Genomic DNA, 23077 nt, shown 5'->3' on the forward strand with positions numbered 1-23077 from the left:
TGGATCCTGGAGGGCCAGGCAACCCTTTGGGCCCTGGTGCGCCTGAAAATCCTGGTTCTCCTTGATCACCTTTCTCACCAGATGGAGCTATGGGAGGAGGCAGTTATAGATCCCTCAGAGATAAATCTACCTGGTCTCCAGGTTCTCCAGAGAAGCCGGTGATGCCCCTCTGGCCCGTAAAACCTGGTAGGCCAGTGTCCCCCCCTGCTGCCAACAGGAGCCAGATGGCCCAAGAGGTCCAGCATCCACACCAGTGGGTCCACCAACCCCTGTATATCCTGGCTCACCCTGTCTACCCATAACACCCTTAGGCCGAATCCCAATACGCTGTCTTACCACTACCCCTTACCCCTAGCCCTTAGTTTAGCCCTAGCCCTCGAAACTGAGGGGTAAGGGCTACATAGCCCTATGAAATGAGACACCACTTGGGTACGTATATCGATGTCTATTGATGTCTTCGCTGCTAATGGCAACACAAGCTCTTCTCCTGTCTGGCCCCCCAATGGTGGAATCAACTCCCCACTTCCATCAGAGACACTGACTGTCTCTCCACCTTCAAGAAAAGGCTCAAGACGCACTTGTTCCGGGAGTACAACGGTACTTAGGAATGGTTCGCTTGACCCGATGTTAGTTTCCTCAAGGATCACAATGACTCTTGCTTAGAGACTTGTTGCTCTTGTGGTTAGTGGTAACTGACTTAAATTTTTGTACTCGCTGTGATATATTGTTTTATTATTGTTGCTTGCTTTTTTTTTCCACAGGTACACTTGCACTTATAGCAGTTCATGTTGTTTAATTGTAACTTGTTTAACTACATGCTCTTATGGTTCTTCCCTTTGGCACTTATTTTTGGTTGTTCACAATGTGTGCTTCATGTTTTGGCTACTCGCAATGTTTTGTGGCTATCTCGTTGTTATGATCAGTGACCTATGCACTTTGTAAAGCTCTCTCTTGGAAGTCGCTTTGGATAAAAGCGTCTGCTAAATGAATAAATGTAAATGTAATGGAGTTTAGTTAAACTGTAGACATGCATGGAGTCCATTCAAGGCTAATCATAGAAATGCAGGACTGTTGTGCAAATCAGCAATGTAATGTTAGCGTAGAAAACTAGCAATTTAAAAAAATGTTTCAATTAAGAACATGGTTGCAAATATACATGTACAGGACTGTGTAGAGCACAAAACAAGACTGTCATAATTTTTTAAGAAAAACGTACATATCGTGATATATAGCCTACCGTTACCGTCCGTGCTACAAAATTATACCGTGATAACGTAAATCTTAGGAAATAGGGCTACTGCCCAGCACATATCTGTTCCAGTCTTCATCTTCCAGTGAGGTAGGAGAGAAGGGTGTAAACTGCCCTGTTATATGGCTATCATCTGGTAAATAGGACAATAAACCCTCTGGTGGAATTTTACCATAAAAAGTCTGAGGTCAGAAGAATGTGCCTTTGCCTTCTGCTTCTGTTTATTCTTGCAGCAAGGAGGAGCAGTTCTAAAACAATACCATAGTGATGTCTGTACGAAGAAGGGCTCTCTGAAAATGACCTGAGCACTCTTTTAAACAGTAGTTCCAGACAGTTACATAATCAGTTCAGTAGTTTATGTCTATCAAAAGAGGAACTCCACAATATGCAAGAAAGCAAAAAGGAAACAGGTTGCAGAACTTACAGTTTTTTTTTACAATCGCTATGACACTTTTTTCAATACCTTTAACAAGTTTCCTAAACTCTTAACACAATTAGCACAACATCCGTCTGTGTAGGCTATACAATTAACAAATTTCTTGTTGCTTTGACACAAAATGCATAGAGTAAACACAAATTTTAAATGCTTGAACTTCTTTTACACACAAGCTCAACCAAGACCAAAACAATCGATTTTTAGGGACTAATTTACCAATGCTTTCACACTATATGTCAGAACAGATAACATCATGTTCAAAACCTAACTTATTGGCTAAAGTCAAAGTGAACAGCTGTTCATATTGTGAATTGAAACACAAATATATCCCCTGTATTTATTCTATTGCTACTGAGAAAAAGCTGGTTGAAGTAATGCAAATACTGTAAATCACAGCTGATTCCCGACTAGGAAACACTCAGATGTTGAGGTTCTTTCAATCACATGACCATATGGTACATATAAAGAGGACCTCTTTGGACTGATCTTGTGTGGAAAAATAACAATATAGAGCAACACAAAGAAAGTAAGAATACAGTTACTATGCCTGCACGAGGGAGAGGGAGACAATTACCAGGACAAGGGAGAGGAAGACAAGTACCAGGACAAGGGAGAGGAAGACAAGTACCAGGACAAGGGAGAGGAAGACAAGTACCAGGACAAGGGAGAGGAAGACAAGTACCAGGACAAGGGAGAGGAAGACAAGTACCAGGACAAGGGAGAGGAGTGGGGCAAGGGAGAGGGAGAGGAGTTAGAATGTGTGGTGGCGCTCAGAGAAGGGCCAGAGCTAGTGTAATACTGTAAATGGAAGCTATATTGCATATTTCTTGCAGTAATGTCCTGTTGCAAATGAAGCCTTTACTGCAGCAATTATGTTTCTGTCTTCTTTTCTTCAATACTGTAACCGTACATTCTATAAAGCTTCTCTGAGATGGGTCATTCATTTTTTGTTCTGAATTTCTGCATCAAAAGAAACAAAATTCATGCATTTACAAAACCCAACAAAACAAAAATGTAGAGGCGTCAAAAGAAACTGCATCGCAAACACAATCTATAATCCATATACTGTGAGATCTGACACATACCTGCATAAATGAATGCAGTTTCTGTAATTCCATCTGATGTTAGTGTTTTTATGACATTGTGCTATGATTGACTAAATGTTCCTGTGAAAAGAGAACGTGTGTTAGTGTTTGGTAGACATGGTGTCATGTTTAGTGTATTTTTGTGTTATGACAATTAGTGTTTGAGTTTAGTTTACAATGTGTGATTTTGAGCATGAAATTAACAGTTTTGCCAATTGTGTGTGGTAGGTGTGTTGGTGCGTTAAGAGTTTAGAAAACTTGTTAAAGGTATTGAAAAAACTGTCATAGCGATTGTAAAAAACTGTAATACAGTTGTTCAACACTAGAGACGGAGCTTAAGACAAGAAAAGGGAACTTGTGTTGAAGAATCCATGCTGTGTGGGCAAAACAACCAGGGTCAAACAGTCTAATTTGTTAGACGTTTGGTCAGCAAGCGGAAACTTAAGCAATACTGTCTTAGGCCAAAAGGTTAATCTAGCTTTACAGAAGTTAAAACCTAAACAAAAAAATGTCTAGGCAAAAGAATAGTATAGACATCTTAAAGAAAGTAATTTTCTATTACAACCCTTTTATTTCAGAACCATCCAGGAGGCAGGAGAGAAGGGTGTAAACTGCTGTTATCAGGCTATCATCTTGTAAATAGGACAATAAACCCCTTTGTTTCAGAACCATCCAGTCTCTTGACCCTTTACTTGCAAATGTAAATACAGAGAAGTGTGTTGTATTCTTCAACAATGGATAAAGATCAGTGTGCATTGGACGACTTATCATCAAATTCAAATCAAGTTTATTTGTATAGCCATTTTTACAAGCGATGTCACAGAGGGCCTGACATACACCCATAGAACTACCCCTAACCAACCGTAACCCTTTAGAAAGACAAGAAAAATTTGAGAACGAATAGAAGAAACCTTGCGAGGAGCAGTTCAGTGCTCCCCTCCTCCAAAGACAGTTGGTGAACAAAAGGTGCAGAACACAGGTTGTTCCCTGTCCCTCGCCCTGTTTGCATGTGTGTTCTGTCTTGTGTGTTTGTCTAGTGTTACAGCGTTTCCCCCTAGACAAGGTTCCTAACACAGGCTAAAAAGTATTACATCAATAAAAGTTGATCAACAAAATGGAAGAAACCTTGGGAGGAGCAGTCTAACAGCAGATGATTTTAGATTTAGTTCCAGCTGTGGGTCATACAGAAGTTCTCTCAGGTGGTGACTGCTGGGACAGCTTGGCCCCAGACATCACGGCTTTGGGGTTTTTCTACTGTGGACACGGATGTGACTCTTCAGATGGCCATTTGTTTTACCTGAATAGTCACAGAGGTCACAGCTGTAGGGCTTCTCTCCAGTGTGGATTCTGCGGTGAACTGTGACACTGCTAGCACAGCTAAAGGTTTTATCACAGAGGTCACAGCTGTAGGGCTTCTCTCCAGTGTGGATCCTGCTATGAGCTCTGACCTGGCCAGCCTGGCTAAAGGATTTACCACAGACGTCACAGCTGTAGGGCTTCTCTCCAGTGTGGATCTTGCGGTGAACTGTGAAATTGCCAGCGTGCCTAAAGGTTTTTCCACAGAGGTCACAGCTGTAGGGCTTCTCTCCAGTGTGGATCCTGCTGTGAACTATGAAATTTCTATACCTGCTAAAGGTTTTATCACAGAGGTAACAGCTGTAGCACTTCTCTCCAGTGTGGATCCTGCTGTGAACTATGAAATTTCTGTACCTGCTAAAGGTTTTATCACAGAGGTAACAGCTGTAGCACTTCTCTCCAGTGTGGATTCTGCTGTGAACTGTGAAACTGTTAGCATGGCTAAAGGTTTTACCACAGAGGTCACAGCTGTAGGGCTTCTCTCCAGTGTGGATTCTGCGGTGAACTGTGAAACTGCTACCACTACTAAAGGTTTTATCACAGAGGTCACAGCTGTAGGGCTTCTCTCCAGTGTGGGTTCTGCTGTGAACTGTGAAACTGCTATTACTGCTAAAGGTTTTACCACAGAGGTCACAGCTGTAGGGCTTCTCTCCAGTGTGGATTCTGCGGTGAACTGTGAAACTGCTATTACTGATAAAGGTTTTACCACAGAGGTCACAGCTGTAGGGCTTCTCTCCAGTGTGGATTCTGCGGTGAACTGTGAAACTGCTATTACTGATAAAGGTTTTACCACAGAGGTCACAGCTGTAGGGCTTCTCTCCAGTGTGGATTTTGCGGTGATCTGTGAAATTGCTAGCACGGCTAAAGGTTTTACCACAGAGGTCACAGCTGTAGGGCTTCTCTCCAGTGTGGATCCTGCTATGAGCTCTGAAATGACCAGCCTGGCTAAAGGTTTTTCCACAGAGGTCACAGCTGTAGGGCTTCTCTCCAGTGTGGGTCCTGCGGTGAACTGTGAAATTGGCAGCCTGGCTAAAGGTTTTATCACAGAGGTCACAGCTGTAGGGCTTCTCTCCAGTGTGGATTCTGCAGTGAATTGTTAAACTGCTAGCACGGCTAAAGGTTTTACCACAGAGGTCACAGCTGTAGGACTTCTCTCCAGTGTGGATCTTCATGTGCTTCTTAAGGTTACTAGATGAGGAAAGGCTCTTCCCACATGTATCACAGTGATGTGTCTCCATAACTCAGCTCTCTCTTTGTTCTCTGTCTGGTCTCTCTGGATCCTGTATCTAGAGTCTGGAAGCTTGTTTCTCTGGTTGATCCTCTGTGTGGTTACTGCTGTGTCTGGTTGAGTCTCTCTATGGTTGAGTCTATCTCTGTAGTCTCTCTGGAGCCTTAAGGTGTCTTCTCTGTCTAGTCTCCACCCATGATCAAGTATGATTGGCCAGTAGGGGATCTGGAAGAAACAGTTCCAAGTTAATGACAACTCAGCTTTCACATATGAAAGAACTCTTTTGTCTGTCATAATGTCCACTTTGCATATGTAATGTTGATCATTTGGGGAGAGGTGGAAGTTTTTCTGATTTATCTTTTACTGGAGAAACTCACAACACTCTGATAAAAACGTAATCTCTGGCATACAACTCCTCATACTAATTTGGTTTTCTTCAAAATAATAATAGCCTATATGATTAATTACTACACATTAAGCATTACATGTAAATTAACAATAAAATGACTGGATTGTAATTGAAAAGTTTTAAATCCAATAATATTAATGTACTATATTGCATGTGTGTCATTGTCTATACAAAACGGATAGATACAACATAGAAAATAAATGACAGAATGTTTATGAGCACTCAACTTATATTGGCTCTACCGCAGCAATACAGAATCAAATCAAATCAAAATGTATTTGTATAACCCTTTTTACACGCAAGCATGTCACAGAGGGCTTCACATACGCCCATAGAACTGCCCCTCAACCAACCTAAACCCTCCAGGAAGACAAGGAAAAACTCACTGGAGGAGAAAAAATTGAAGAAACATTGGGAGAAGCAATTCAGTGAGGGATCCCCTCCTCCAGAGACGGGTGGTGAAAGAGAGGAGCAGAACACAGGCTTAACAGTCATACAGCAGGGAAATGTCAATGTGTTAAATACCTTGAGACTCACAAGACTGTCTGCATCTACATAACATAAAATCATATTACACACACTTTCCACAACGTACTAACAAATCCCCATTAATAAAGACAAACACTGAGTCTAGCTAACATCACAATCGAAGTAAAGCTAGGCTAGCTAGAGCTAGCTACTGTAGCACCGAAATGAGTTTAAAACCAAGCACAACGTCGCAAATCCTGGATACAACGCCAAAAGCAACGCATATAATGCTACAGTAGCACTTACCTTCATAGCTGTTAAAAAATAGCTTAACTTTAGCCTACGTATCTCCATGATAAACTACATTGATTTAGAGCTCACGTAACCGTGGATACAAACAAAATACTTTTAGTCAATGATGCAACCACTCAAGATGCAGTTGCACATTTGAAACACCAGACACCATAAAGGTAAAAAAGCTATAATGATAGGATTCTTCTCACCAGATCACTGTTGATACAGCCGACAATATCAATATGAATCAGTTTACATTTCATACTGCTTGAAGCTGTTTGCTTGCGTGTCAAGATAGTAGCCTTGGTAACCACATTTGAGAAAAGTTGACCAAATATGTTCATTACTGCTTATGTAGTTGATGTGATGGATGAGCTGGTAAGAGATCAGTCTGATTGCGGGTCATTCAGTTGGTGTTTAGGAACCCATACCCTGTGCTCTGTGATTTCGGCGGGTCTGTACTGCACAGCAGGAGAGCCAGGGGAACCAGAGCAAGATGGAGACCTAGGTCCACCTAGGGGTAGAGGATTCCCAGGTTTCAAAGGTGACTTTTGGTTATTTATCCATTTGTGTGTTGATTGATTCATTCACTTATCTTTCATGCACCTTGTTTAGTAAATGTCATTGATCATATCAATATAGTACAAAGTTAGCTTTTGGCTTCCTCATCTTCCCCATCACAGCACGAGTTCCAAATAAAATTGGGAAAAAATCACAAAAACAATTTCCCATGCATTTCAGTAGAATTTCAGTATATCTCCAGTCAGTGATCTATTTACATTTGACACACTCACATCATTGCTACCGCTCACATCTGTTGCAGTGTGTGGGGGCGAACACTGAGGTGTGTGTGTCCTGGTGTCTGTAGGTAGTGCTGGTGCCTGTGACTGTGGACCTTCAATACCTCTGGTGGTGGAGCCTGGTCCTATCGGGCCCCCAGGGTTGCCTGGGTTACCTGGCATCTCAGGGGCAACTGGACTGAGAAGCGATAGCAGTTTGTCAGGAGAACACGGAGAACGTGGACCAGCCGTGAGTGGCGATATCGCTCCTCATTTGCCTTAGATCATCCGATGTTCCCTCGTTCATGAACAAAAACGTTTATTATACCGTCTGTTTATCTGCCAGGATCTGCGGGCGTGCTTGGACTGCACTGACTGGGACATGTTCACGACTGCTACCAATAGTCTGGATGAGCTCACAGAGGCTGTGACATCATACATCAGCTTCTGTGAGGACTGCTGTATACCAACACGCACCAGGGTAAGCTACAACAACGACAAACCCTGGTTTACAGCTAAACTCAGAACGTTGAGGTCAGAGAAAGAGGCCGCGTTTAGGAGTGGGGACAAAGACAGTTTCAAGGAGTCGAAGAACAGGTTTAGCAAGGCGGTGAGGGAGGCTAAACGACTGTACTCAGAGAGACTAAAACACCAATTCTCTGCAAACGACTCTGCTTCTGTCTGGAGAGGGCTCAGGCAGATTACCAACTACAAGCCCAGAGCCCCCCACTCCACTAACGACTCCCGCCTGGCCAACGACCTGAATGAGTTCTACTGCAGATTTGAAAGACAATTGGACAGTCCTGAACTACCCCTTCCCACCCAGGAGGCCTCCCACCTCCCCCCCTCTACAGTGACAACTCTCTCCATTCAGGAGGGTGAAGTTAACAGACTTTTCAAGAGGCAGAATCCCCGCAAAGCAGCTGGGCCGGACTCTGTCTCTCCAGCCACCCTCAAGCACTGCGCTGACCAGCTGTCTCCGGTGTTTACCTACATCTTTAACACCTCCCTTGAGACATGCCATGTGCCAGCCTGTCTCAAGTCCTCCACCATCATCCCTGTGCCCAAAAAGCCAAGGCCAACAGGACATAATGACTACAGACCCGTCGCCCTGACCTCTGTGGTAATGAAGTCTTTCGAGCGCCTGGTGCTGGCACACCTTAAATCCATCACTGACCCTCTACTGGACCCCCTGCAGTTTGCCTACAGAGCCAACAGGTCTGTGGACGATGCAGTTAACATGGCCCTCCACTTCACCCTACAGCACCTGGACTCCCCAGCATCCTATGCCAGGATCCTGTTTGTGGACTTCAGCTCTGCCTTCAATACCATCATCCCCGCCCTGCTTCAGGACAAGCTCTCCCAGCTGAACGTGCCTGATTCCACCTGCAGGTGGATCACAGACTTCCTGTCTGACAGGAAGCAGTGTGTTAAGCTGGGAACACAAGTCTCTGACTCCCGGTCCATCAGCACCGGATCACCTCAGGGCTGCGTCCTTTCTCCTCTGCTCTTCTCCCTGTACACCAACAGTTGCACCTCCAGTCATCCTTCCGTCAAACTCCTGAAGTTTGCGGACGACACCACCCTTATTGGGTTCATCTCTGGTGGAGACGAGTCTGATTATAGGTGGGAAGCGGGTGACCTGGTGCAGCCAGAACAACTTAGAGCTCAATGCTCTTAAGACAGTGGAGATGGTTGTGGACTTCAGGAGGAACACAGCCCCACTCACCCCCATCACCCTGTGTGACTCCCCAGTCAACACTGTGGAGTCCTTCCGCTTCCTGGGCATTATCCTCTCCCAGGACCTCAAGTGGGAACTGAACATCAGCTCCCTCATCAAGAAAGCACAACAGAGGATGTACTTCCTTCGGCAGCTGAAGAAGTTCAACCTGCCAAAGACAATGATGGTGCACTTCTACTCATCATTACGCCATCATTGAGTCCATCCTCACCTCCTCCATCACCGTCTGGTACGCTGCTGCCACTGCCAAGGACAAGAGCAGACTGCAGCGTATCATCCGCACTGCTGAGAAGGTGATTGGCTGCAATCTGCCTACCCTCGAGGACCTGCACACCTCGAGGACCCTGAGGCGAGCGAGGAAGATTGTGGCCGACTCCTCCCACCCTGGACACTCCCTGTTTCAGTCACTCCCCTCCGGCAGAAGGCTGCGGTCCATCAGGACCAATACCTCACGCCACAAAAACAGTTTCTTCCCTTCCACTGTTGGCCTCTTCAACAAGGCCAAGGGACCACACTGACTCTAATGACTTCTTGCTTAAAACACACTGCTTTTTGCACTGCATTACAAAATGGTATCTTGTACATTTGTATTTTTTGTAATATTTGTATTTTTGTATTTTTATATTGTAATTTACGGCAACTTATATTTTATTTTATTGTATATTTAATTCTATTCTAATCCCACTTAGTACTGCTAGTTTATGTACCCTTAGTATAGATAGTCCACATATTTAAATTTTAGGTATATGTTTATTGTATGCAACTTCCTGCCAAAGCAAATTCCTTGTCTGTGCAAACTTTCATGGCGAATAAATCCCATTCTGATTCTTATTCTGATTCAGGGATTGCCTGGGTTTCCAGGGGCTCGAGGTTTCAAAGGTCCAAAAGGGGACATCTACATAATGGATATCAAAGGTAAGGGCACATGTGAAAGAATCTTGTTTTGATATGAGTTTTGTGACTTTGAATGGAAATATGTTGGTCTACATTGTCTCTAGGAAAGAAGGGAGCAATGGGCCCCTGAGGGCCTCCTGGTCAACAGGGAGCCACAGGAATGAGGGGACAAGATGGTTTCTCAGGCGCACCTGGCGATGAAGCCCCAGAGGTATGTCTCCCAGTTCTGTCAGCTGGGTTCAGTGTGCCAGTCTACAAATGAACATGGACCAAAATTAAATGTTTTTCCTGTTTGTCTGTTGGTTCTCCGTCTGACTGAAACAGGGGGATAGCTATCCAGGGTTTCCTGGTGAGAGAGGCTATCCAGGATTCGATGGGCCTAAAGGGTTCCCCGGGCCCGCTGGTTCCCCAGGTTTGGATGTCATAGGTGCTGTGTGACTCAGGGGGCCCCCGGGGGATGCGGGACCCCCAGGATTCAGGGGGCCTGTTGGCCCAAAAGGAGTCCAAGGTTAGGAGCCTGCTCAGTACCTTACTTTGTAATTAATGTGTGATATTATTGTAATGATCTCGTCTGTACTAATGACTGTCCTCCATTTAGTCTTTTCCTTCCCTGGCCCCCTTGTTGACTGAAGGAAATACTCTGCCCTGTGTGCCCAGTAACCCTGGAGCACCTGGAGAGAAGGGCGATGCCGGAGAACAAGGTAATGTTGCCTAACCACTGTCTTCTCACCGGGGTTGGGGTTGTTTGTTTTTTTATCCAGTAATGAAGAAATGAAGAACATGTATGTGCTCTCTAAGACTCGCTGGTGGGACAGGTCCCCCTGGGTACAGAGGACTTTCTGGACCTGACGGCGCAAAGGGACAGAAAGGAGACTTAGGGCAGGCAGGACCTACTGGAATCAAAGGTATTTTTTGGTAGGGCCAATAGGATTCACTGGACCACTGGGCCTATCAGGACCTAAGGGAGTTTTTTCTACAGGTACACTCTTGCACTCTTGTGGGGAGTTTCATGTTGTTCAATTGTAACTTGTTTAACTGCATGCTCTTATGGTTCTTCCCTTTGGCACTTATTTGGTTTTCCACAATGTATGCTTCATGTTTTGGCTGCTCGCAATGTTTGGGGCTATCTCGTTGTTATGATCAGTGACCTATGCTCTTTTGTAAAGCTCTCTCTTGGAAGTCGCTTTGGATAAAAGCTTCTGCTTAATGCATAAATGTAAATGTTTATCTTATCTCAGTATTTTAGCTAGCATCAGGGCAAATGGAATCGAATGGTTTATGACGTTAGGAGCTTATCTTCCAGGTAGCAGAGGGGCCATTGGGGACCATGGAAACACTAATGCTATCCCCATCAAAGGATCACCAGGTCCTCCTGGGTTCACCTGGTCATGACTGTTTCACTGGGCAACGAGGTGAGAGAAAGACTCAAATCTGTTTACACACGTATCACTCCACAATATCAACTATTAACTATATTAACTATTAACTAATTAATTATCCGTTTAATTAGTATGTACTGTATGTGTTTCCCAAAGCATGATCCGAGGTAGCTACACACTGTCATTCCCCTCTCAGGGAGTAAGGCCGAATCCCAATACTGTCTTACCCCTACCCCTTACCCCTAGCCCTTAGTTTTGCGCATTCACATGAGATTAAGTGGTGTCCCAATACTCTTTTTGAGCAAGGGGTAGGGCTAAGACGAAGGGGTATACACCCCTTAAAACCAAGTGTTTTCGGGAGCTTACTTGAAACCTAGGGGTATGTGAATCCTGCTCAACCTGCAACAATGGCAGACAGATCATCCAGAGAGTCCCATAAAAGTAATATTTTCGGCTTAAGCCAGTCAGGTGGCTGAGCGGTGAGGGAATCGGGATAGTAATCCGAAGGTTGCCAGTTCGATTCCCGGTCATGCAAACTGACGTTGTGTCCTAGGGCAAGGCACTTCACCCTACTTGCCTCGGGGGAATGTCCCTGTACTTACTGTAAGTCGCTCTGGATAAGAGCGTCTGCTAAATTACTAAATGTAAATGTAAATAATTGATTAAAAAATTATGACAGTCTTGTTTTGTGCTCTACACAGTCCTGTACATGTATATTTGCAACCATGTTCTTAATTGAAACATTTTTAAAAATTGCTAGTTTTCTACGCTAACATTACATTGCTGATTTGCACAACAGTCCTGCATTTCTATGATTAGCCTTGAATGGACTCCATGCATGTCTACAGTTTAACTAAACTCCATTACATTTACATTTATTCATTTAGCAGACGCTTTTATCCAAAGCGACTTCCAAGAAAGAGCTTTACAAAGTGCATAGGTCACTGATCATAACAACGAGATAGCCACAAAACATTGCGAGTAGCCAAAACATGAAGCACACATTGTGAACAACCAAAAATAAGTGCCAAAGGGAAGAACCATAAGAGCATGTAGTTAAACAAGTTACAATTAAACAACATGAACTGCTATAAGTGCAAGTGTACCTGTGGAAAAAAAAAGCAAGCAACAATAATAAAACAATATATCACAGCGAGTACAAAAATTTAAGTCAGTTACCACTAACCACAAGAGCAACAAGTCTCTAAGCAAGAGTCATTGTGATCCTTGAGGAAACTAACATCGGGTCAAGCGAACCATTCCTAAGTACCGTTGTACTCCCGGAACAAGTGCGTCTTGAGCCTTTTCTTGAAGGTGGAGAGACAGTCAGTGTCTCTGATGGAAGTGGGGAGTTGATTCCACCATTGGGGGGCCAGACAGGAGAAGAGCTTGTGTTGGGACCGGGCGCTCTTGAGCGGTGTGACCACCAGACGGTTGTCAGAAGAAGACCGTAGGTGGCGGGGGGGGGGGGGGGGGGGGGTTGTGTAAGGCTGGAGGAGAGACTTGATGTAGTCGGGTGCAGTCCCGTTCACCGCTCGGAAGGTCCGTACCAGAGTCTTGAATCTGATACGGGCCGTGATGGGAAGCCAGTGGAGGGAGATGAGGAGCGGGGTAACATGGGAGCGTCTGGGTAGATTGAAGACCAGACGGGCCGCCGCGTTCTGAATCCTCTGGAGAGGGCGGGCTGCGCATGCTGGGAGACCGGCGAGCAGCGAGTTGCAGTAGTCCAACTTTGAGAGGACAAGTGCTCGGACTAGCAGCTGGGTGGAATGCTCAGACAGGTATCTCCTGATCTTCCGGATGTTGTAGAGGGTGAATCTACACGACTGGGAGACCGCAGCAATGTGGGCTGTGAGGGAGAGCTCGTCATCCATGGTCACCCCGAGGTTCCTAGCAGAGGATGAAGGGGTCACCGTCGCCGATCCCAGGGTGATTGAGAGATCGTGGGAGATGGAGGGTTTGGCCGGGATGATGAGGAGTTCTGTTTTGGCGAGGTTTAGCTGGAGGTGGTGCTCGGTCATCCAGGCGGCGATGTCTGTGAGGCAGGCCTCGATCCTAGCTGAGATCCCCATAGCTGAAACATACCCTTTCCTTCTTTGACTCCTTCGTCTCCAGGGAAGCCTGGTTGGCCGTCGAACCCCTTCTCCCCTTTCCTCCCTGGAGGTCCTAGGGCTCCGTTCCTCCCTGGTTCCCCTAAGGATCCCTCTCTTCCAGGTGTACTTCTCTGACCTTCACATTAGAAGTCACATTGGGGTAATTAATCCAGGCCTAGCCTTTTGGCGCGTTGTACTGCTGTACGTTCTAAATGCACTATTGGTATGTTGCTTTGGATAAAAGTGTCTGCCACATGAGGAAAATGTGATGTACTGTGTAATACATTGTTGGAAAAGCAAGCTCTCTTTGCTTGGTAGAGCACTGTTTCTCTAACATTTCTGTCCATCAGCTCCTGGTACACCTGAGTCCCCTCCTGACATCACCTTTCACACCAGCACAACCTGATACATCCACACACAGAATGACCTGACTGCCTGCCAACAGACCAAATCCTAGTTTTTCCTCATCACAGGTGCCTGTGATGAACACATACATGTAGGCAGTACTTACCTGGAGGGCCTATGTCCCCTACTGGTCCAGGGGCCCCTGCAATGCCTTTGGCCCCGCTTTCACACTCCACGGAGGGGGTCCAGGAGATCCAGGTCTGCCTGTAGCACCACTCTCTCCACACTCCCCTTTAATCCCCGGGTAACCTGGCAAACCTGCTTCACCTGGGCAATGGCAGTCCTTCAAACTATGCACGTCATGTAATACTATTTCCTCAATGATTAACAACTGACACAATCCTTTCGATCTAATATAGTTACCACCATCAGCACCTATAAAACTAAAGTTGAGATACAAGGAATATGGATTTGCATATTGTCTGTTTCTGGTACCTGTTAATCCAGTTGGACCAGGTGGCCCTGGAACTCCCTTAGGTCCTGATAGGCCCAGTGGTCCAGTGAATCCTATTGGCCCTACCAAAAAATACCTTTGATTCCAGTAGGTCCTGCCTGCCCTAAGTCTCCTTTCTGTCCCTTTGCGCCGTCAGGTCCAGAAAGTCCTCTGTACCCAGGGGGACCTGTCCCACCAGCGAGTCTTAGAGAGCACATACATGTTCTTCATTTCTTCATTACTGGATAAAAAAACAAACAACCCCAACCCCGGTGAGAAGACAGTGGTTAGGCAACATTACCTTGTTCTCCGGCATCGCCCTTCTCTCCAGGTGCTCCAGGGTTACTGGGCACACAGGGCAGAGTATTTCCTTCAGTCAACAAGGGGGCCAGGGAAGGAAAAGACTAAATGGAGGACAGTCATTAGTACAGACGAGATCATTACAATAATATCACACATTAATTACAAAGTAAGGTACTGAGCAGGCTCCTAACCTTGGACTCCTTTTGGGCCAACAGGCCCCCTGAATCCTGGGGGTCCCGCATCCCCCGGGGGCCCCCTGAGTCACACAGCACCTATGACATCCAAACCTGGGGAACCAGCGGGCCCGGGGAACCCTTTAGGCCCATCGAATCCTGGATAGCCTCTCTCACCAGGAAACCCTGGATAGCTATCCCCCTGTTTCAGTCAGACGGAGAACCAACAGACAAACAGGAAAAACATTTAATTTTGGTCCATGTTCATTTGTAGACTGGCACACTGAACCCAGCTGACAGAACTGGGAGACATACCTCTGGGGCTTCATCGCCAGGTGCGCCTGAGAAACCATCTTGTCCCCTCATTCCTGTGGCTCCCTGTTGACCAGGAGGCCCTCAGGGGCCCATTGCTCCCTTCTTTCCTAGAGACAATGTAGACCAACATATTTCCATTCAAAGTCACAAAACTCATATCAAAACAAGATTCTTTCACATGTGCCCTTACCTTTGATATCCATTATGTAGATGTCCCCTTTTGGACCTTTGAAACCTCGAGCCCCTGGAAACCCAGGCAATCCCTGAATCAGAATAAGAATCAGAATGGGATTTATTCGCCATGAAAGTTTGCACAGACAAGGAATTTGCTTTGGCAGGAAGTTGCATACAATAAACATATACCTAAAATTTAAATATGTGGACTATCTATACTAAGGGTACATAAACTAGCAGTACTAAGTGGGATTAGAATAGAATTAAATATACAATAAAATAAAATATAAGTTGCCGTAAATTACAATATAAAAATACAAAAATACAAATATTACAAAAAATACAAATGTACAAGATACCATTTTGTAATGCAGTGCAAAAAGCAGTGTGTTTTAAGCAAGAAGTCATTAGAGTCAGTGTGGTCCCTTGGCCTTGTTGAAGAGGCCAACAGTGGAAGGGAAGAAACTGTTTTTGTGGCGTGAGGTATTGGTCCTGATGGACCGCAGCCTTCTGCCGGAGGGGAGTGACTGAAACAGGGAGTGTCCAGGGTGGGAGGAGTCGGCCACAATCTTCCTCGCTCGCCTCAGGGTCCTCGAGGTGTGCAGGTCCTCGAGGGTAGGCAGATTGCAGCCAATCACCTTCTCAGCAGTGCGGATGATACGCTGCAGTCTGCTCTTGTCCTTGGCAGTGGCAGCAGCGTACCAGACGGTGATGGAGGAGGTGAGGATGGACTCAATGATGGCGTAATGATGAGTAGAAGTGCACCATCATTGTCTTTGGCAGGTTGAACTTCTTCAGCTGCCGAAGGAAGTACATCCTCTGTTGTGCTTTCTTGATGAGGGAGCTGATGTTCAGTTCCCACTTGAGGTCCTGGGAGAGGATAATGCCCAGGAAGCGGAAGGACTCCACAGTGTTGACTGGGGAGTCACACAGGGTGATGGGGGTGAGTGGGGCTGTGTTCCTCCTGAAGTCCACAACCATCTCCACTGTCTTAAGAGCATTGAGCTCTAAGTTGTTCTGGCTGCACCAGGTCACCCGCTTCCCACCTATAATCAGACTCGTCTCCACCAGAGATGAACCCAATAAGGGTGGTGTCGTCCGCAAACTTCAGGAGTTTGACGGAAGGATGACTGGAGGTGCAACTGTTGGTGTACAGGGAGAAGAGCAGAGGAGAAAGGACGCAGCCCTGAGGTGATCCGGTGCTGATGGACCGGGAGTCAGAGACTTGTGTTCCCAGCTTAACACACTGCTTCCTGTCAGACAGGAAGTCTGTGATCCACCTGCAGGTGGAATCAGGCACGTTCAGCTGGGAGAGCTTGTCCTGAAGCAGGGCGGGGATGATGGTATTGAAGGCAGAGCTGAAGTCCACAAACAGGATCCTGGCATAGGATGCTGGGGAGTCCAGGTGCTGTAGGGTGAAGTGGAGGGCCATGTTAACTGCATCGTCCACAGACCTGTTGGCTCTGTAGGCAAACTGCAGGGGGTCCAGTAGAGGGTCAGTGATGGATTTAAGGTGTGCCAGCACCAGGCGCTCGAAAGACTTCATTACCACAGAGGTCAGGGCGACGGGTCTGTAGTCATTATGTCCTGTTGGCCTTGGCTTTTTGGGCACAGGGATGATGGTGGAGGACTTGAGACAGGCTGGCACATGGCATGTCTCAAGGGAGGTGTTAAAGATGTAGGTAAACACCGGAGACAGCTGGTCAGCGCAGTGCTTGAGGGTGGCTGGAGAGACAGAGTCCGGCCCAGCTGCTTTGCGGGGATTCTGCCTCTTGAAAAGTCTGTTAACTTCACCCTCCTGAATGGAGAGAGTTGTCACTGTAGAGGGGGGGAGGTGGGAGGCCTCCTGGGTGGGAAGGGGTAGTTCAGGACTGTCCAATTGTCTTTCAAATCTGCAGTAGAACTCATTCAGGTCGTTGGCCAGGCGGGAGTCGTTAGTGGAGTGGGGGGCTCTGGGCTTGTAGTTGGTAATCTGCCTGAGCCCTCTCCAGACAGAAGCAGAGTCGTTTGCAGAGAATTGGTGTTTTAGTCTCTCTGAGTACAGTCGTTTAGCCTCCCTCACCGCCTTGCTAAACCTGTTCTTCGACTCCTTGAAACTGTCTTTGTCCCCACTCCTAAACGCGGCCTCTTTCTCTGACCTCAACGTTCTGAGTTTAGCTGTAAACCAGGGTTTGTCGTTGTTGTAGCTTACCCTGGTGCGTGTTGGTATACAGCAGTCCTCACAGAAGCTGATGTATGATGTCACAGCCTCTGTGAGCTCATCCAGACTATTGGTAGCAGTCGTGAACATGTCCCAGTCAGTGCAGTCCAAGCACGCCCGCAGATCCTGGCAGATAAACAGACGGTATAATAAACGTTTTTGTTCATGAACGAGGGAACATCGGATGATCTAAGGCAAATGAGGAGCGATATCGCCACTCACGGCTGGTCCACGTTCTCCGTGTTCTCCTGACAAACTGCTATCGCTTCTCAGTCCAGTTGCCCCTGAGATGCCAGGTAACCCAGGCAACCCTGGGGGCCCGATAGGACCAGGCTCCACCACCAGAGGTATTGAAGGTCCACAGTCACAGGCACCAGCACTACCTACAGACACCAGGACACACACACCTCAGTGTTCGCCCCCACACACTGCAACAGATGTGAGCGGTAGCAATGATGTGAGTGTGTCAAATGTAAATAGATCACTGACTGGAGATATACTGAAATTCTACTGAAATGCATGGGAAATTGTTTTTGTGATTTTTTCCCAATTTTATTTGGAACTCGTGCTGTGATGGGGAAGATGAGGAAGCCAAAAGCTAACTTTGTACTATATTGATATGATCAATGACATTTACTAAACAAGGTGCATGAAAGATAAGTGAATGAATCAATCAACACACAAATGGATAAATAACCAAAAGTCACCTTTGAAACCTGGGAATCCTCTACCCCTAGGTGGACCTAGGTCTCCATCTTGCTCTGGTTCCCCTGGCTCTCCTGCTGTGCAGTACAGACCCGCCGAAATCACAGAGCACAGGGTATGGGTTCCTAAACACCAACTGAATGACCCGCAATCAGACTGATCTCTTACCAGCTCATCCATCACATCAACTACATAAGCAGTAATGAACATATTTGGTCAACTTTTCTCAAATGTGGTTACCAAGGCTACTATCTTGACACGCAAGCAAACAGCTTCAAGCAGTATGAAATGTAAACTGATTCATATTGATATTGTCGGCTGTATCAACAGTGATCTGGTGAGAAGAATCCTATCATTATAGCTTTTTTACCTTTATGGTGTCTGGTGTTTCAAATGTGCAACTGCATCTTGAGTGGTTGCATCATTGACTAAAAGTATTTTGTTTGTATCCACGGTTACGTGAGCTCTAAATCAATGTAGTTTATCATGGAGATACGTAGGCTAAAGTTAAGCTATTTTTTAACAGCTATGAAGGTAAGTGCTACTGTAGCATTATATGCGTTGCTTTTGGCGTTGTATCCAGGATTTGCGACGTTGTGCTTGGTTTTAAACTCATTTCGGTGCTACAGTAGCTAGCTCTAGCTAGCCTAGCTTTACTTCGATTGTGATGTTAGCTAGACTCAGTGTTTGTCTTTATTAATGGGGATTTGTTAGTACGTTGTGGAAAGTGTGTGTAATATGATTTTATGTTATGTAGATGCAGACAGTCTTGTGAGTCTCAAGGTATTTAACACATTGACATTTCCCTGCTGTATGACTGTTAAGCCTGTGTTCTGCTCCTCTCTTTCACCACCCGTCTCTGGAGGAGGGGATCCCTCACTGAATTGCTTCTCCCAATGTTTCTTCAATTTTTTCTCCTCCAGTGAGTTTTTCCTTGTCTTCCTGGAGGGTTTAGGTTGGTTGAGGGGCAGTTCTATGGGCGTATGTGAAGCCCTCTGTGACATGCTTGCGTGTAAAAAGGGTTATACAAATACATTTTGATTTGATTTGATTCTGTATTGCTGCGGTAGAGCCAATATAAGTTGAGTGCTCATAAACATTCTGTCATTTATTTTCTATGTTGTATCTATCCGTTTTGTATAGACAATGACACACATGCAATATAGTACATTAATATTATTGGATTTAAAACTTTTCAATTACAATCCAGTCATTTTATTGTTAATTTACATGTAATGCTTAATGTGTAGTAATTAATCATATAGGCTATTATTATTTTGAAGAAAACCAAATTAGTATGAGGAGTTGTATGCCAGAGATTACGTTTTTATCAGAGTGTTGTGAGTTTCTCCAGTAAAAGATAAATCAGAAAAACTTCCACCTCTCCCCAAATGATCAACATTACATATGCAAAGTGGACATTATGACAGACAAAAGAGTTCTTTCATATGTGAAAGCTGAGTTGTCATTAACTTGGAACTGTTTCTTCCAGATCCCCTACTGGCCAATCATACTTGATCATGGGTGGAGACTAGACAGAGAAGACACCTTAAGGCTCCAGAGAGACTACAGAGATAGACTCAACCATAGAGAGACTCAACCAGACACAGCAGTAACCACACAGAGGATCAACCAGAGAAACAAGCTTCCAGACTCTAGATACAGGATCCAGAGAGACCAGACAGAGAACAAAGAGAGAGCTGAGTTATGGAGACACATCACTGTGATACATGTGGGAAGAGCCTTTCCTCATCTAGTAACCTTAAGAAGCACATGAAGATCCACACTGGAGAGAAGTCCTACAGCTGTGACCTCTGTGGTAAAACCTTTAGCCGTGCTAGCAGTTTAACAATTCACTGCAGAATCCACACTGGAGAGAAGCCCTACAGCTGTGACCTCTGTGATAAAACCTTTAGCCAGGCTGCCAATTTCACAGTTCACCGCAGGACCCACACTGGAGAGAAGCCCTACAGCTGTGACCTCTGTGGAAAAACCTTTAGCCAGGCTGGTCATTTCAGAGCTCATAGCAGGATCCACACTGGAGAGAAGCCCTACAGCTGTGACCTCTGTGGTAAAACCTTTAGCCGTGCTAGCAATTTCACAGATCACCGCAAAATCCACACTGGAGAGAAGCCCTACAGCTGTGACCTCTGTGGTAAAACCTTTATCAGTAATAGCAGTTTCACAGTTCACCGCAGAATCCACACTGGAGAGAAGCCCTACAGCTGTGACCTCTGTGGTAAAACCTTTATCAGTAATAGCAGTTTCACAGTTCACCGCAGAATCCACACTGGAGAGAAGCCCTACAGCTGTGACCTCTGTGGTAAAACCTTTAGCAGTAATAGCAGTTTCACAGTTCACAGCAGAACCCACACTGGAGAGAAGCCCTACAGCTGTGACCTCTGTGATAAAACCTTTAGTAGTGGTAGCAGTTTCACAGTTCACCGCAGAATCCACACTGGAGAGAAGCCCTACAGCTGTGACCTCTGTGGTAAAACCTTTAGCCATGCTAACAGTTTCACAGTTCACAGCAGAATCCACACTGGAGAGAAGTGCTACAGCTGTTACCTCTGTGATAAAACCTTTAGCAGGTACAGAAATTTCATAGTTCACAGCAGGATCCACACTGGAGAGAAGTGCTACAGCTGTTACCTCTGTGATAAAACCTTTAGCAGGTATAGAAATTTCATAGTTCACAGCAGGATCCACACTGGAGAGAAGCCCTACAGCTGTGACCTCTGTGGAAAAACCTTTAGGCACGCTGGCAATTTCACAGTTCACCGCAAGATCCACACTGGAGAGAAGCCCTACAGCTGTGACGTCTGTGGTAAATCCTTTAGCCAGGCTGGCCAGGTCAGAGCTCATAGCAGGATCCACACTGGAGAGAAGCCCTACAGCTGTGACCTCTGTGATAAAACCTTTAGCTGTGCTAGCAGTGTCACAGTTCACCGCAGAATCCACACTGGAGAGAAGCCCTACAGCTGTGACCTCTGTGACTATTCAGGTAAAACAAATGGCCATCTGAAGAGTCACATCCGTGTCCACAGTAGAAAAACCCCAAAGCCGTGATGTCTGGGGCCAAGCTGTCCCAGCAGTCACCACCTGAGAGAACTTCTGTATGACCCACAGCTGGAACTAAATCTAAAATCATCTGCTGTTAGACTGCTCCTCCCAAGGTTTCTTCCATTTTGTTGATCAACTTTTATTGATGTAATACTTTTTAGCCTGTGTTAGGAACCTTGTCTAGGGGGAAACGCTGTAACACTAGACAAACACACAAGACAGAACACACATGCAAACAGGGCGAGGGACAGGGAACAACCTGTGTTCTGCACCTTTTGTTCACCAACTGTCTTTGGAGGAGGGGAGCACTGAACTGCTCCTCGCAAGGTTTCTTCTATTCGTTCTCAAATTTTTCTTGTCTTTCTAAAGGGTTACGGTTGGTTAGGGGTAGTTCTATGGGTGTATGTCAGGCCCTCTGTGACATCGCTTGTAAAAATGGCTATACAAATAAACTTGATTTGAATTTGATGATAAGTCGTCCAATGCACACTGATCTTTATCCATTGTTGAAGAATACAACACACTTCTCTGTATTTACATTTGCAAGTAAAGGGTCAAGAGACTGGATGGTTCTGAAACAAAGGGGTTTATTGTCCTATTTACAAGATGATAGCCTGATAACAGCAGTTTACACCCTTCTCTCCTGCCTCCTGGATGGTTCTGAAATAAAAGGGTTGTAATAGAAAATTACTTTCTTTAAGATGTCTATACTATTCTTTTGCCTAGACATTTTTTTGTTTAGGTTTTAACTTCTGTAAAGCTAGATTAACCTTTTGGCCTAAGACAGTATTGCTTAAGTTTCCGCTTGCTGACCAAACGTCTAACAAATTAGACTGTTTGACCCTGGTTGTTTTGCCCACACAGCATGGATTCTTCAACACAAGTTCCCTTTTCTTGTCTTAAGCTCCGTCTCTAGTGTTGAACAACTGTATTACAGTTTTTTACAATCGCTATGACAGTTTTTTCAATACCTTTAACAAGTTTTCTAAACTCTTAACGCACCAACACACCTACCACACACAATTGGCAAAACTGTTAATTTCATGCTCAAAATCACACATTGTAAACTAAACTCAAACACTAATTGTCATAACACAAAAATACACTAAACATGACACCATGTCTACCAAACACTAACACACGTTCTCTTTTCACAGGAACATTTAGTCAATCATAGCACAATGTCATAAAAACACTAACATCAGATGGAATTACAGAAACTGCATTCATTTATGCAGGTATGTGTCAGATCTCACAGTATATGGATTATAGATTGTGTTTGCGATGCAGTTTCTTTTGACGCCTCTACATTTTTGTTTTGTTGGGTTTTGTAAATGCATGAATTTTGTTTCTTTTGATGCAGAAATTCAGAACAAAAAATGAATGACCCATCTCAGAGAAGCTTTATAGAATGTACGGTTACAGTATTGAAGAAAAGAAGACAGAAACATAATTGCTGCAGTAAAGGCTTCATTTGCAACAGGACATTACTGCAAGAAATATGCAATATAGCTTCCATTTACAGTATTACACTAGCTCTGGCCCTTCTCTGAGCGCCACCACACATTCTAACTCCTCTCCCTCTCCCTTGCCCCACTCCTCTCCCTTGTCCTGGTACTTGTCTTCCTCTCCCTTGTCCTGGTACTTGTCTTCCTCTCCCTTGTCCTGGTACTTGTCTTCCTCTCCCTTGTCCTGGTACTTGTCTTCCTCTCCCTTGTCCTGGTACTTGTCTTCCTCTCCCTTGTCCTGGTAATTGTCTCCCTCTCCCTCGTGCAGGCATAGTAACTGTATTCTTACTTTCTTTGTGTTGCTCTATATTGTTATTTTTCCACACAAGATCAGTCCAAAGAGGTCCTCTTTATATGTACCATATGGTCATGTGATTGAAAGAACCT

General features: G+C 45.2%; 2 protein-coding genes and 2 long non-coding RNA genes across 4 annotated transcripts; 2 read left to right on the forward strand and 2 right to left on the reverse strand.

Annotated features, from left to right (window-relative positions):
* Window positions 1-3071: 3071 nt before the first annotated feature.
* On the reverse strand, window positions 3072-6628 carry LOC134017687 (zinc finger protein 271-like). The gene is made up of 2 exons (XM_062457632.1): window positions 6150-6628; window positions 3072-5579 (listed from the first exon to the last, which is right to left on the reverse strand). Exon 2 carries the CDS (start codon window positions 5362-5364, stop codon window positions 4003-4005), a length of 1362 nt encoding a protein of 453 aa, XP_062313616.1. The 5' UTR covers window positions 5365-5579; window positions 6150-6628; the 3' UTR covers window positions 3072-4002.
* A 3259-nt stretch (window positions 6629-9887) lies between these two features.
* Window positions 9888-10438, forward strand: LOC134017729 (uncharacterized). Its single transcript, XR_009929787.1, has 3 exons — window positions 9888-9960; window positions 10044-10150; window positions 10264-10438. It is a non-coding gene; the product is annotated as an uncharacterized LOC134017729 (long non-coding RNA).
* A 4317-nt stretch (window positions 10439-14755) lies between these two features.
* Window positions 14756-15303, reverse strand: LOC134017728 (uncharacterized). The gene is made up of 3 exons (XR_009929786.1): window positions 15231-15303; window positions 15041-15147; window positions 14756-14927 (listed from the first exon to the last, which is right to left on the reverse strand). It is a non-coding gene; the product is annotated as an uncharacterized LOC134017728 (long non-coding RNA).
* A 3259-nt stretch (window positions 15304-18562) lies between these two features.
* Window positions 18563-22119, forward strand: LOC134017686 (zinc finger protein 271-like). Its single transcript, XM_062457631.1, has 2 exons — window positions 18563-19041; window positions 19612-22119. Exon 2 carries the CDS (start codon window positions 19827-19829, stop codon window positions 21186-21188), a length of 1362 nt encoding a protein of 453 aa, XP_062313615.1. The 5' UTR covers window positions 18563-19041; window positions 19612-19826; the 3' UTR covers window positions 21189-22119.
* The last annotated feature ends 958 nt before the right edge of the window (window positions 22120-23077 follow it).

This window comes from Osmerus eperlanus, chromosome 3 (genome assembly GCF_963692335.1).
Source record: "Osmerus eperlanus chromosome 3, fOsmEpe2.1, whole genome shotgun sequence".
NCBI lineage: Eukaryota > Metazoa > Chordata > Actinopteri > Osmeriformes > Osmeridae > Osmerus > Osmerus eperlanus.